Consider the following 15,752-nt stretch of genomic DNA (forward strand, 5'->3'; position numbering starts at 1 on the left):
AGGAGTAGATTATTGAACCTACTTTTAAAGAGCAACTTGTTTAAAAATGTTTTACATTGATATAGATTTTAATTTATTGATACAAATTTAGAGTTAATTTTGTTATACTGTTTATATATTTCTACTCTTGTTTGAGGTATTATGTTTATGGAACTCATTTAGATTGTAATGGATAATTAAGAAATACAGATTAATAATAAGTCTTCCATGATAGCCAAACTTAAAGTCATGTTAAGGTTTCTAGGTATACATAGATATATTTCAATTAGGTAGATAATCTTCAAATACTTCAAAGACCTACAGAATATGACATTTAAAATGTTTTAAAAAATTTAGACTTTCTGGACAGTGAGACATGTCTGCTGCTCCTGGCAGCATTGATTTACTTCAGAGAGGAGTATGGGCATCGAAGACACGCTATATGGAGTTTATCTTCACCTCGGCAAAAATAACCATTTGGGAAAGAAACTGTGCTTGGTTGACTGGACATGCAGGACCCATGGGAAGGTGACCACTGAACTTTGCTTGGTACAATGGTCCTTCAGGTTTCTGCTTCACAGAGGAAACTGCCAGACATTCTACAGGACACAGAGAAAAATGACTGAGAGACTCTAGGCCTGTGGGCTGAAGACAGATGCCCCAACTTTACAAAGGAACTTTGGATAACTGTCCAGGCTATCAGCTGTTTCTGTCTACTCTCGCAAGACTCCTGAAAGTTGCTTGCGTCCATCTCCCGTTTCTAAGGTAATATTATATCCTTCTGTGGTCTTTGATGTAGGTGAAGACTAGACAGTTATAATTTTCCTTAGATATGATAAAAGAAAGTTAGATATGAAAACTTAGACTCACAAATATAGGATAGATAGGATATCTTCTTTAATTTTGCCAAATACAAATAGACGAGATATTATTAATAGACTAGATATTGTAACTGTAATTCTTGCTTGATAATTGTTTTGTTATATGGAATTTTACTATGTGAAAGTTAAAACCTTCCTTTTAGAAAAAAAAAGAACAAAGGAAGTGGTGTGGATATCGCTCTTTATAAATAAAATGCTGATTGGCCAGTAGCCAGACAGGAAATATAGGTGGAATGAGCAGAGAAGAGAATTCTGGGAACAGGAAGCCTGAGTCAGGAGATGCTGACAGCCACTGACATGAGTACCAACATGTAAGATTCTGGTAAGTCACAAGCCATGTGGCAAGGTATAGATTTATAGAAATGGGTTAATTTAAGATGTAAGAACTAGATAGTTAAAAGCCTGAGCCATTAGGCCAAACAGTTTAAACAATATAAGACTCTGTGTGTTTATTTTAAAAGTGGGCTGCGGGACTGCCAGGGATTGGCAAGAGCTGGAGAGAAACTCTCCAGCTACAGATATCTGCAATTTATGTCACATGTTAAGTCCCTAAGATAACATCTGACATGAAGCACATGTAAGTTTTCAGGTTCTCCTTCCTCTTCCACTGCACTTTCAGATTATAGTAAATCACCACCACCAAGTAAGTCTAAAAACACTTATTGACTATCCAGAACTTGGGGAAGAGCAGGAAATTGTGGGTCCCCAAGATACAATGATGTTGACAGGAAGACTTCCAGGTAGAGGGTTCCTACTGCAACTGTTACCACAGGCATCCAGGCTGAGAAATCAAAGAGGTATCTCTGCTGGGCAACTGTATAAATTTTCTTCTTCTAGATTCTGCTGCTGCAGACAGGAAAAGTATTTCAAGGTTTGTGATGAGATACCTGGTTTAAATGAGGCCATCTTCCCTAAATCCTGTATGGCTTTGAGGATAGCACAATGGCCATAATTCACCTAGAAATAACAGAAGTATTTATCCACAATTATTCTTTCATAACTGAGATTTTATTGGTTGAGGACCAGCAGAAAAACATGTTAATTCAGTTTTGTTTTCTATCTTTTTGCATGATATATTCCTAAGTGTGGATTTTCATCTACAGTAAGATCTTGCATTGAGGAAAGGAATACCTTGTCTAACACCTAAGATCTCTAAGATTCCTCCTTCCCACAACCCTTCAAATGTTATGTTTGGGCAAGAAAAAAGCATCCATGGTAAAGAATAATAAAAAGGAAACCTAACAAAAAGGAGACTGAGTTAGAATGATGCTGGAAATCTGAAGTCATCCTTGAGGGATAAACTTTCAGGGAAGAAGAGAGGCATGAAAGCAAAGGACAATGGGAGATTGGGAAGGGGTGTGCTCAATGTGGGATATGTTCATTATTTTCTACTCCTAATCTCCACTTGCATTTGTTAGAAAAGGTGAAATAGAGTCAGCACCTGTCTCAGGACTCCACTTTCCAAAATGGGACAGGATGAACTGCTGTTACACTGCTATCCAGTGAATGACAGCCTCAGAAGTCATCAACTACCATGATGAGAGGAGGTAGGGAAAGCCTCATGACTTTCTGCTTTCTGGTCAATCCCACTTCAAGTTGTGTTTAATGATGATGAAGGGACAGGCTGGAGGGAAAATTTCAAACAGCTCTGTTCCAAAAGGCTCAGGTACTGTAGATGGCACAATACAAGTCTCATGACAAGAGAATCTTGAAGACAAACTGAGTCCCAGAAATGATAGACGAGTATTTGAACTGTCTACATATGGCCTGAGACTGCCCCAACCCCAATGACCTTCCTCCACTCTGCAGTGAACTTCTGTGGTAGGAGAGGATGACTGGATGGGAAGTTGTCCCCAAGCAATGATAACTGTAGCCTTCAGGCACCTTCCCTAATTACCAGTCCAAAAACATCTGCATAGCTTGACCACCTTTGTGCTTCCCTGAGCAGAGTGAGGCCTGGCCTCTGTGACACTCTTTAAGGAATCACTGTCATGATTATATTTGTGCCTTTGACAGGTTGGCAGCACACTCTATTACAGAGTGGCTTGTGATTCATTACAGTAATAATGTGAGCAGGAAACAATTTCTGTTAAGTCAGTGCAGACGTTATTTGTGGGACGACCTGATCGCACGTCAGTGAATGGACATGACAAGGAGCTTTCTTGAAAGGGATCACAAAGGCATGGTTCATTGTTCCAGGGGTTTTCAAGGTAGAAGACAAATGACATTTTGAGAAGTTTTTACATAGCAAAGACCAGGGGAACAGCCTCATTAGTGCATGCCATGAATGACATACAGGAAAGGAGACCATACCCACACTACATAAAAGGCTCCATGAAGATCTTCACAACCCTCGTGTGACTATCAAGGCAGCCTCTAGATCAATGGAGGGCCAGCCTCTGCTGTTGTATTAACTGCCTGTGAGATGCCTTCACGGGAGCAGACCACAGAAGGAAGGAAAGGCAGTAGGGGCCTTGTTGGGACTCTAGGTTGTTATCTTTACTGAGAAGCAACAATTTTCCACATGAGCTCATGGTTCCTCTTTACCATGCCCACAGTCACCAATGCAGCAGCAAGGACTCTTCCAAGCACCACTGTCTCCTCCCTACTTCACCTTTCTGTTTGTGTAATAGGTAGTTTATTTCATCTGGACTCTGTGCTGTGTGTATTGGGGTCTGTAGCCATTTCCTTTGGAAAGAGATAATGTTCCTCATAATATACTTGAGATGAAAGGGAAGGGCAACAAATACAGTCCTCTATCAATATACACATGTTTTTTTTTTCAGAATGGCTGAGCATAATCCAAGGCTAATTATAAATTACAAAGCAGCTTCAGGCAAACCTGGACTCAAAAGTATCCACTGCTTCAACCATAAAGAGAAACAAGTACCAGCCACTCCTATCCATGTAACCAGCCTTAACTCTAACACAAAAAATGCCTGGACACAGCCATAACTTGAAAAGCAACCCAGGCCAACATGGTCCCTGAAAAAGCCGAGGATAAGAACCTAAAGTGTAAGAAGACCAGGATTAACCATTAAACCATGATGTCAAGAGAGAAGTATTCCAAGGCCTGAGGATGAACCTGATGAACAGGAATAAAGCCTAAATTAGCAATGGCTTTCCCTCACCCAGAAAGGCCAGGGACCAACCCTAAGAACTAAATAAAGTGCCAAACCATGACCTAAGAGAGGTATGCACCAAAAGCTGAACCTGAATAAGCTCTGACCCAGCGGAAAAACAGAGGTATCCCTGGGCTAGTCCATTAAATGCAAGAGCCAAGGCCAAAGGAGAAAAGTAAAAATAACAAAATGAAATAAAACAAAAAGAAAAGAAAAGAACACCCATGCCTAACCTTGACCACGAAGAATGTTGGCCCCAACTAAGAGGGAAATGAGTTCTACTCTATCCCTTAGAAGAAAAATACCTGGACTGAAAAAAGAAAAGGAGAATATCTATGCCTGACATTCACCTGGACTCTCATGAAGATGAGAAGTTGGCCTCACCATAACTCTGACCCTGAAGACTGGGCCAAATGAAGAAAGGTCGTGGGCCCAGACCAATCATTCAAATGAGAGTCCAGGGCAAAGCAGGAAAAGGAGAACACAGGGGCCTAACACTTACCCTGGCAAACCCTGAGAAAAACAAGGACAGAAGAAGACCTGGGACATTCTCTTAAATGAAAGAGGCCAAGAACAAAGCAAAAAAAAAAAATTGGTCTGCCTATAATCCTTACCCTGACCAAGTATGGACCTAAGGAAGAAGAGATTTGGGCCACATCATAACCTTAATGCTGGCAAAGACCAGGCCACAAACAAGAAAACTAGTGGGACAGAGTCCCATTCTAGTTATGAATATGCCTGGGCCCTAATCAAAAAGAGAAGAGGGGCTGGGCCATCCCCTTAAATATACAACACCCAGAGAAAACCAAGAAAACAGCCATACCCAACTCTAATCCTTATTCTGAAGACACCAAGGACCAAATGCAGAAGCAGGTCTGGGGCAAATATTGACTGGGGAGAATTCAGAGTTCATACAAACCTCATAGAACAAACCAGGCAAAATCAAAAGTGGAAATGTTACAGGTCAACCACAGACCTTGATAAAGAGAAACCACAAACCCCAAAATCCAGGGAGCTCCTGCCAACCCAATGAGAGATACATGGCCAGACTTAATGTTGACCCTAGGAAGTCCAGTTTGAAGAGATAATTTAAATGGAGCCTGCCCCAACCACAATGAAGAACTCTTCCTAGCCAAACACTTATATCAAGTAGCTAAGGAACAAGTCTTATGTGAATGAGTCCAGGCAATCTAAGAAGTGAAACATGCCTGACCATAAACTGCTTTCTGTGGAGACCTGCAGCCTACTGTGTAAGAATTAAGCCCAGAAGCCCTGAACATTAAGGATATAAGGGCAGAAAATTCTCTTCTTCATCCAACACCCTAACCAAATGGGAGCCAGAAATACCATGCTCTCAATGGAGCCAATGGCTCCCTTACAGATGAAAGCAAATGGACATCATTAACATATTTGGTAGTTAGAGGGAACCTTGAGGCACTCTGATCCCAGATTTTGATTTCACTTGATATTTTACAGTCAATTAAGAACTCAAAAGAGACACATAGAAAAATATTGGTTGAAAATCGTAGAATCACAGACTTCATGTACAGATAAAAGTTGACATCCTGAGTACCAACTGTGTGGATCACATACATTTCATTTACAACATGTCCCATCCTCAATACGTGCAAGCCAAGATGTGCTACTCACCATATGATCCAAGCTCTCGTCTGGGTAACTAATTAATATGGACATAGCATAATACAAAGGGGTTATACTACATGCTGTTGTGGCCTGATAAAACTCCAAATCTTAATTTCAACGGATATTTTTAGGAACAAACGAGTCTCAAAAGTAACACAGGAGTAGCTCTTCCTACAAAGAAGCTTGGACTAACAAAAATAAGCCTTGTTCAATTTAATTGACATCTGGACACATTCCATTCTCCAGAAAGCATGGTTTGTTTGTGTCCTGATTATCAACACAGGTGCAAGGCACAAAACAGATCTCACAGTAAACGTGGCAGTTCCTTGACCTCCAGGTAACCAGGGCTCATATTGTCTTCAAGGGTGAGTGGTTAGTGCCCTCTTTCCATCCAACCCAGGAAACAATCCCACCACAAATGAGCCAGGATTTAAAGGCAACAAACCTCAGCTTAATGGCCAAATGAAATAGACATACCCATGACTGTGGCCTCCTCTGATGCCAGGCCTTCTCAAATTATTTCTGGACACTCCAAACCTCATCTGTGACCTAGGCCATACCTGTTCACCAAGAAACATGGACTCACCCATAATCATTTCTTCACTGATGACTCATATCAGATCACTGGCCATGAACTCTAATGCTAATCTGGCAGCTCCTTGATCATCAGGTAGGCTGAGCTCACATCCTCCTATGACATGAGCCAGGACCACATTATAGCCTTTTTGGGTTCTGGGCTTCAAAACCTTTGTGTCCAGTCCCCCTTACACTCATTTCCTTGCTCCAACTAAGGTCTCAAAGGAGCCAGAGGCTCTTGCTGACCACAGAAGAGTCTGTGTACCCATACTTCTTAGTTGATCCATAACTATACTACATAACACATTAAGCCTCAACCTGAATTCAGACTTTATGAAAAACTTTAGAGTATGCTACACAGAAGGGACTAAAAGACAAAGAACCCATACTGATACCTATCAGAATGAGACAAAACATCACCATGACCTATAATGAAGAGACCACAGGTGCTTCCCCTGTACCTTCATATCAAGGAAACTTGGATCAGCTGAGTTATATGTCCTTTGTGCTGACATCGTAAGTTCCCTAGCCTCTCCTTATTGACCTTAGCCCTCAATCTGACTTGAATAGAAAATCACAGGACAAATTATGAAAGGAAAGTAGACCAGTCAAAATGTCAATCGATAGTAGGCCAGGATAACTTCAAAACCTCAGGAGTCATGGATCAAACCCTGTCCCTGAAGAGCACTGGAATAAACCAATTCTCTAATGATGGTAGGGTTTGTAAATTAAAACCAAAGTTCCATTAGACAATCCCACAAAGACAAGGACTCTGTCATAGGAAATCCTCTTTTGTGTTGAGGGCATGGGACACCAATAGACTCCCTAAGCAATCTAAGCTAATAATAGTGCCTGTGGTCACTTCTCAGAAGTTGAAGGTCACACCCTAGTGACCGAAACATCAAGCACTTGGGACATAGGATTCACAGAATTTGGCCTAGATGTGATATTAAAGACCCCTCTATGAAGAATAGTTTCCTAAAACTTGAAGGTGCTACAAAAGCTGCCAGGGAGGGACCTAATTAATTGTGATGCCTATTAACTGCAAAATGTCCAACAGGGTGGTATATCACTGAAGGTGAAATAATGGCACTCATATTTGGTAGTAACTGGTTATCAGGGAAGAAATCTTCCTGATAGTGGACTACTAGGCAACTCAGCATGGCTATTGAGGTCATGGACCTTATTTCAGAACCTCCTACTGACACTTTACCAAACTATCACAGTTCCTAACTGAAATCCTATATTAATCCTTATATTGACAGTTAAGCTTAGCTCTCACACTCACCCATGTAGATAGTTTTGCTGTAGATTCTGCAGCTCATTTCAGAAAGCTACAACTGGGTTAATGCAGAAGATGTGAGAATGTGGGGAGTCAAAGCCCACTGATACATCTAAAACAAAACCCTCAGCTCTTGTACCCTGCGATCATGTAATAAAAGGGGCCAGAAAGATATTAAGAGTCAGAGGGTCTGGAAGTCTTTTGCTAAAGGAGTGTCTCCTAGATAGGACATGGAAGCTGCACCCTGAACCCATAAAAACATGGTTCCCTCAAAAAGATTTCAACAAGAAAACACCATTAGACATGCTAGTGTGGCTGGAGAAACCTCATTGTGACTCTCTCATAGAAAAAGAGCTACAAGCAACTCTAGGCAGTGCTGGAAGGGGGAGACTTAGTTTCCCCAAGGATGACCCTGTAACTGGTTATCAGTAATTACTAGACAGCCTGAAACATGCAAGAAACAAGAAAAATACCTGGCATTCAAACACAGTTACATATTTATGTATAGCTATGTATTTTATAATAAAAAAGAAGGATCTACAAATTTGTCAGAGACTCAGAGAATCATGGTAAGAGTGAGTGGGAAAGAGGTATAATTTTATTTTATTTTTACATACTGTAAGTATTAAAATTTGGTGGCCCTTTTATAGAGGCTTTGGCTGGGTTCGATACTAAGCATTATAATATTTACACAATGACACAACGTTCATGTGTTTCTATTTTACTTTAACAGTCCTTCAGTTCTAGATGTCTGTTCTCACAAGGATTCACAATCACAGTAGTCACATGTTAGTCATGACAGTGACAGCCGACATAAGCCTTTACAATATAGATGAAATAAGGGCCACTATGCTCTCCCCAAGTCTTCACAGTACCCTACCCTAGTTCTCAAGCCCCTCACATTCAGAAGGGAAAAATACCAGCATTCTCCATAGTCACTGGACCAGAAGAAGCCGGATCTGTCATTTGATTCCGATTTATACAGGTAACTGAGTCTTTCAGTGTTTAGACAACAGAAAATCAAGAGCTATTCTATATGTATATTTTACATTTCCTATTAAATGACCCAAGGTAAGTTCATTTAGACATGACCCACCACTATTGTCCTACACCTCGTATTTTTCTTGTATCCATCTTTTTCATCAACTGGAAAAAGTGTCTACTATGTTCGATTTTGCAAATACACTTAGGATTCTTTTCTGCTATTCACATACTTATTAAAGTAGTTCTCTTTTCTATTTTTTTCTTTTTTGGAAAGTAGAAAATTGTTGCTACTAGACAGGAATAAATATTTTGAGATGTTAATCACTATTGCCGGGCGGTGGTGGCGCACGCCTTTAATCCCAGCACTCGGGAGGCAGAGCCAGGCGGATCTCTGTGAGTTCGAGGCCAGCCTGGTCTACAGCGCGAGATCCAGGAAAGGCGCAAAGCTACACAGAGAAACCCTGTCTCGAAAAACCAAAAAAAAAAAAACCCCCCCCCCCCCAAGAAGTCAGACCTCTAGAGCACCCGCCGGTTGGCAATGGCAGGGAGTGGCGGGGAGTATTTACAGACTACCCCCTCTAAAGAAGGTAATAACAAAACAGGCCGGCCCCGTCAACGCTCAACACCAACACCAACACACAGAGAAGGCAGTTAAGTTAGCATGGTGGGTGGCTATAATGCAAAAATATCTTACATTTAAGGCAAATTTGCAATGAATCAAATTATAGTTCATAAAATTACTTCATGGCAACAATTTTGAATATCTGTACGGTATAAATACAAAAACCCATTACTTATTAGAGTCAGTGTTTGGGGTCTGAGTAAGATTGTACATGTCACAACAACTGTGTTTTATTTGTATAGATAGCAAAGGGAAACCTTATGAGGTTTGTAGTCGACCATTCATGTCCCTGACATGATGCTGTTTGATGTGATGTGACATAACCAAGGTCCGAGTGGCCAGAGGCCAAATTGGTAGACTACTCTTATACTTTCAAAGTTCAAAACAGCGAGCAACAGAAAATCATCTAGTACATTTAGTTCTAGTTCACTAGGGTTTGGGGATACAGGTTACTTTAGATATGAATCAGTAGTAATATTCTGTTGTACAAATTTGTGTAGTCATAGCATCTCTGTTTATCCCTAAAACTATTTTTGAATTCAGATTATATCTGGATAAAAAGAGATGAGGGGAGGGCTGGTGAGATGGCTCAGAGGTTAAGGGCACTGGCTGTTGTTCCAGAGCTCCTGAGTTCAATTCTCAGCAACCACACGGTGGCTCACAACCATCTGTAATGGGATCTGGTGCCCTCTTCTGGCCTGCTTATCATAGTTATACACAAGTTTCAAAGGTTAAGAAACCCAGTATTTCACATAGCTGCATATAACCAGTGAGGGGACCATCCTACGCAACGATTTGCATTATATTGTCACTTCAAGGCATACAGGACTTAAGTGAAATCATTTTCTGTGAACCATTGTTTGAGATGTCTCTTCTGCTTTTGGAAAACAGTGATGGAACAAGAGAAAAATTTGCCTTTGTGTTTCTAATTCTTCTCAGTCGCTTTCCTATAGAAAACTGAAAAAAAAAATAAAAAAAAAACTGATAAAAATACATCACAGGGTGTAGTGCTGCTGAGGTCATTGACTACCATGGGCCTGACATAAGCTTCAGCCTTGGCGGGTGTGGTTGCAGCCTGTTACATTTCCAACGTGTAGATCTCATAAATTATGAACAGTCAGTTACTCAGTAAATACACAGCATTTTACTTGATCTATGTTGACCACAAAAGAAAAAAAACCTAGCTGCCATTAACTGACCTCAGCCCTAGACCCCTAGGCCTAGAACAGAGTTAAAGCTGGAAACCTCTATTGCATTAAACACTGAACAAATAAACACATATATAGAATTTCAACTTTCAGAACGTAAACATAACTTTTGTCTATGTAGATATCAAACATAGTCCTTGGCAGTTGTGACTGCATATCCGATGTAGATCAGTGAGACCGCTTCCATTAGCTACATGGATTTTATGAATAAAGTGAGAGTGAGCCACTCTTCTGGGGTACCAGGCCCTGATAATAGAGAAGAATCCTGTGGAAAAATAATTTTCTCTGGCAATGGTTCTACTGTAAACATGACAGATGAATCATTCTTCTTGATGAACTCAGAAATGTTTTAAAATGTTGGTTTAGATCCAGTAAATAACTGCCCATTTGCTGTCCAATGTTCTTCTTTGTGAGTGGGTAAGCAACAAAAAAGGGGCACAATGAATTTCTTGGTTTTCCTGATGATGATTTTCTGCATTGTAGAATTAGTACAGAAACATTTCATACAGTGGAAAATTTATCCAAGAAAGGTTAAAAGAATCTGGAAAGATGGCTCAGTGCCTAAGAGCACAGACTTCTCTTCCAGATGACCCAAATTTGGTTCCCAGCACCCACATCAATTGGCTCACAACTGCTTGGAACTCTAATTCCAGGAAATCTGATGCCTCTTCTGGCTGCTATGGACAACTGTACTCAGATGCACATTCTCATACACATGCACAGATGTATGCATATAATTAAGAGATGAAAAAAATCTTTGTCTTTTATTTTAAAAAGGATACTAGCACCATGTTTTAGTTTTTTTCTGGTGAGACTCTGATTTAGAATAGTCTTTCATTGCAGACTCTGTCGACTTAAATACATAAAAATATTTTATTTTATTATTATCCTATAGAAAGACTGTTTTCGAATGACCAACAGAGAGGGAGTATATTTGGAAGGGAGGAGAGGTAGGAAGGAGTTTAGAATAGTAGAAGGGAAAAATATAAACAGAATGTATTATGTGAGGAAAACCTATTTTGAAAGGGAAAAAGAGAAATTAGAAAAATTTATTAGAATGACATAAAATACTAAGAATACTAAAAAACAGGGAACACTAGAATCCTAACACAATAACATGGGTCACAGTGTTACTTCTCTGTTTAAAAAGAAACAGAACTGTTATTTGAGAAACAACTGTTCCATTTTTTAAAAAGCAAGTGATTCTAAAAGTATTTAGGTCCCTTTCCATTAGTAAAATAGCATGCCCCTTATTGGTGGCAGCATGAAAATGAGCAACTTCTAGCGTGTACAATATATGCTAGGCAACCTGACTGCAAGATGTTCTATTTCCCTGTCTTATCAGGGGTCTGTATTTTTCCATTAACTAGAGGCTCCGTTCTTGTCCCTGACATCGCCCCCTTCTTAGTAATAAATCTAAGGGCCAACATAAACCAGGTTCAAATGGTCTAAAAGGAGGGCTCTGAAAGAGGCTTTGCATGGAGGATTACAGAGGCCCTGGCCCTCTAAAGGTTGTGAAAAGAGGTCCGAGAGGGAATGTCTCTCCAGACTCAAGCACCACGTGCGTCCCCATAGTGTGAGATTCAATGGACCATGCAGTTTTTTTTAGGGAGTGGAAATGGGTAAGCACAAGGCTATTACTGTCTGTAACTCCAGCTCGAGGGGATCCAATATGGATATACGTGCAGGCAAAACTATGAATGCACATGATATAAATTAAAATAAATTAAAAAAAACAATCCTGTACAATAAAACAATGTCTGGAGGCATCATGATCCCTGACTTCAAGCTCTACTCAAGAGCTACATTAATAAAAACAGCTTCGTACTGGCATAAAAACCTATTTGCGGACCAATGGAATCAAATTGAAAACACTAACATTAATCTACACACCCATGAACATATAATTTTTGACAAAGAAGCCAAAAGTGTACAATGGAAAAAAGAAAGCATCTTCAACAAATGGTGCTGGCATAACTGGATATTGACACATAGAAGGCTGCAAATTGATCCATATCTGTCACCGTGCACAAAACTTAAGTCCAAGTGGATCAAAGACCTCAACATAAATCCAATTACTCTGAACCTGATAAAAGAGAAAGTACGAAGTAGTCTTGAATGCATTGGCCCAGGATATCACTTCCTAAATATAACACTGAGAGAAACAATTAATCAATGGGACCTCTTGAAACTGAGAAGCTTGTGTAGAGCAAAGGAAACGGTCAATAAGACAAAGCAACAGCCTACAGAATGGGAAAAGATCTTCACCAATCCCACATCTGATAGAGGGCTGATATCTAGAATATATAAAGAACTCAAGAAATTAGACATCAAAATGCCCAACAGTTCAATTAAGAATTGGGCTATAGAGCTAAACAGAGAACTCTCAACAGAGGAAGCTCAAATGGCTGAAAGACATTTAAGGAATTGCTCAACATCCCTAATCATCAGGGAAATGAAAATCAAAACTACTCTGAGATACCACCTTATACCTGTCAGAATGGCTAAGATCAAAAACACTGAAGACAGCTTATGCTAGAGAGGATGTGGAGCAAGGGGAACTCTCCTCCACTGTTGGTGGGAATGCAAGCTTGTACAGCCACTTTGGAAATCAATATGGAGCTTTCTTAGAAAATTGGGAATCGCCGGGCGGTGGTGGCGCACGCCTTTAATCCCAGCACTCGGGAGGCAGAGCCAGGTGGATCTCTGTGAGTTCGAGGCCAGCCTGGTCTCCAAAGTGAGTTCCAGGAAAGGCGCAAAGCTACACAGAGAAACCCTGTCTCGAAAAACCAAAAAAAAAAAAAAGAAAGAAAATTGGGAATCAATCTCACCCAATGACCTAGCTATACCACTCTTGGGCATATACCCAAGGAATGCTCAATCATACCACAAGGGCACTTGCTCAGCTATGTTCATAGCAGCATGTTTGTAATAGCCAGAACATGGAAACAACCTAGATACCCTTCAACAGAGGAATGGTCTCAGCAGAGAAAAAAAATAATCATCCCAAATATAGATGCCTAAATAAAATGTGGTACACATACACAATGGAGTACTACTCAGCAGAGAAAAACAATGACATCATATGGTTTGCAGGCAAATGAATGGATCTAGAAAAAAATCATCCTGAGTGAAGTAACCCAGACTCAGAAAGACAAACACGGTATGTGCTCACTCATAGGTGGATACTAGATGTAAAACAAAGGATGAATACACTGCTACTCACAACTCAAGGGAGGCTACCTTGTAAAGAGTACCCTAAGAAAGACACAGGGATTGCCCAACAACAGAGAAATGGATGAGATCTACATGAGCAAACTGGACGTGAGGGGGGTAATGAAGGGCAAGGGTTGGGGGAAAGAGAGCGAGCTTAGGGGAGCGAGAGATCCCAGCTGGACCAAGAACAGAGAGGGAGAACAAGGAAAGAGAGACCATAATAAATGAACACGCCATCGGAATAGGAAGAACCAGAGTGCCAGAGACATCCCCAGAAATCCACAAAGATACCTCCACAATAGACTACTGGCAATGGTCGAGAGAAAGTCCTAATGACCTACTCTGGTGATCGGATGGCCAAACACCCTGTCAGGATAGAACTGTCATCCAATGACTGATGGAAGCGGATGTAGAGATCCACGACCAGGCCCCAGGTGGAGCTCCGGGAGTCCAATCGGCAAGAGAGAGGAGGGATTGTTCATACATGAGCGAGAGATGTTGAGACCATGATCGGAAAAAGCACAAGGACAAATAGCGAAACTAGTGGAAACATATCAACTATGAACCAATGACTGAGGAGCCCCCATGGAACTGGACTGGGCCCTCTGGATAAGTGAGACAGTCCATTAGCTTGAACTGTTTGGGAGGCCCCTAGGCAGTGAGACCGCGACCTGTCTTTAGTGCACGAGCTGACTTTTGGGAGCCTGGGGCCTATGCAGGGACACTTTGCTCAGCCTGGGTAAAGGGAGGAGGGGACTGGACCTGCCTCGACTGAATCTACCAGGCTGGGCTGAATCCCCAGGGAGTCCTTGCCCTGGAGGAGATAAGAATGGGCGTTGGATTGCCGGGAGGGTGGGCGCGGGAGGAGGGAGAACAGGAGAATCCATGGCTGATATGTAAAATTAAATTACTTATTAAAATTGAAAAAAAATTAGGTTGCTCATCTAAGAAAATGCTTTAAGGACTACAAGATACTTTTCAGCTGATCATACAATTCATAATAGAAAGTGATTTCACGTACAAAACTCTGGACTCACAAAGAGAGATAATAGATAATAGAGTACTTTCTCCAAAGTTGCCAAATACAAATGGACTGGACATTGTGAATGTCTTACCTTATAGTTTTCATAATTTTATTTATTGTATACAGTTTATTGATGTTAGAGAAGAGAGCCCTTTATTGGATTACAAGCTAGAGAAGTTGGGACAATATTTCCGTACACTGTGTGAAGATGTGTCATTGTTCTTCCTCACCTGCCTAACGTACCTTCTAATTGGTTTATTAAGAGCTGAACAGCCAAAAGGATAGGCAGGTGAGGATAGGCAGGACTGTAGAGAGCTGCGTGCAGCCGCACCTCCAAGATGACGCTGGCCTCCGCCTTCCACCCTCCCTACGGTACTAGAACACTTATGCCAGAATACCAAAGAGGAAACGGAAACCATGGGAAAAAACACCCATCCAACAAAGACAAATGGAAGAATAAACACCTAGCCCAATAATCATCCCAAATATAGATGCCTAAATACCAGTGTAGGAATACAATCAATAAAAGGGACAATATGTCACCACCAGAAGTCAGCTATCCTACAACAGCAAGAAGACCTGAACATAGTAACACAGCTGAAACAAGAAAATAATCTTAAAAATAACTTTATGAAAATGATCGGTAGAGAGGAAGCAGCACAGAGATAGCACTGAGCCAGTGCAAAGCTGAGTGTGAGCGCAGAGCTGGGGACCTCACTGTGAGAATTCCCTAATGTTAGAATTCCTAGTCACTCCCCCAGCTACTTTACTTAGCATGTGACTGCAAGATGCTTAGTCATCCCAGGGCCTTACGTCCTACCTAATATGTATGCTGTGTGATCATGTAATCTATGCGCGTGAGTGCTGTGGGATGATCTGTATGTCAAATGTGTTGCTGATTGGTCAATAAATAAATCACTGATTGGCCCGTGGCCAGGCAGGAAGTGTAGGCGGGACAAGGAGGAGAATAGAGCTGGGAAGTGGAAGGCTGAGTCAGAGAGACACTGCCAGCCATGATGAGAAACAGCATGTAAAGATGCCGGTAAGCCACGAGCCATGTGGCAAGGTATAGATTAATAGAAATGGATTAATTTAAGCTCTAAGAACAGTTAGCAGAAGCCTGCCACAGCCATACAGTTTGTAACCAATATAAGTCTCTGTGTTTACTTGGTCGGGTCTGAGCAGCTGTGGGACTAGCAAGTGAGAGAGATTTG

At 41.0% G+C, this 15,752-nt stretch overlaps 1 protein-coding gene across 5 annotated transcripts in view; it reads right to left on the minus strand.

Moving 5' to 3' along the window:
• Nucleotides 1-15,752, minus strand: part of Nopchap1 (NOP protein chaperone 1) — a 155,060-nt gene that overhangs the window by 84,373 nt on the left and 54,935 nt on the right. The window contains exon 5 of one of the 5 annotated variants that reach the window (XM_052752972.1): nt 1,609-1,706. The exons of 3 other annotated variants lie outside the window; for them this stretch is intronic. In XM_052752972.1, coding sequence (XP_052608932.1) covers nt 1,624-1,706 — 83 coding nt within the window. In that variant the 3' untranslated portion in view covers nt 1,609-1,623. Of the gene's footprint in view, nt 1-1,608; nt 1,707-9,119; nt 10,048-15,752 lie in introns of those variants that run through there. One more of the 5 variants, XM_052752975.1, reaches the window with a different exon arrangement.

Source organism: Peromyscus californicus, unplaced genomic scaffold, assembly GCF_007827085.1.
Source record: "Peromyscus californicus insignis strain IS unplaced genomic scaffold, ASM782708v3 Scaffold_24__1_contigs__length_46423439, whole genome shotgun sequence".
Classification (NCBI taxonomy): domain Eukaryota; kingdom Metazoa; phylum Chordata; class Mammalia; order Rodentia; family Cricetidae; genus Peromyscus; species Peromyscus californicus.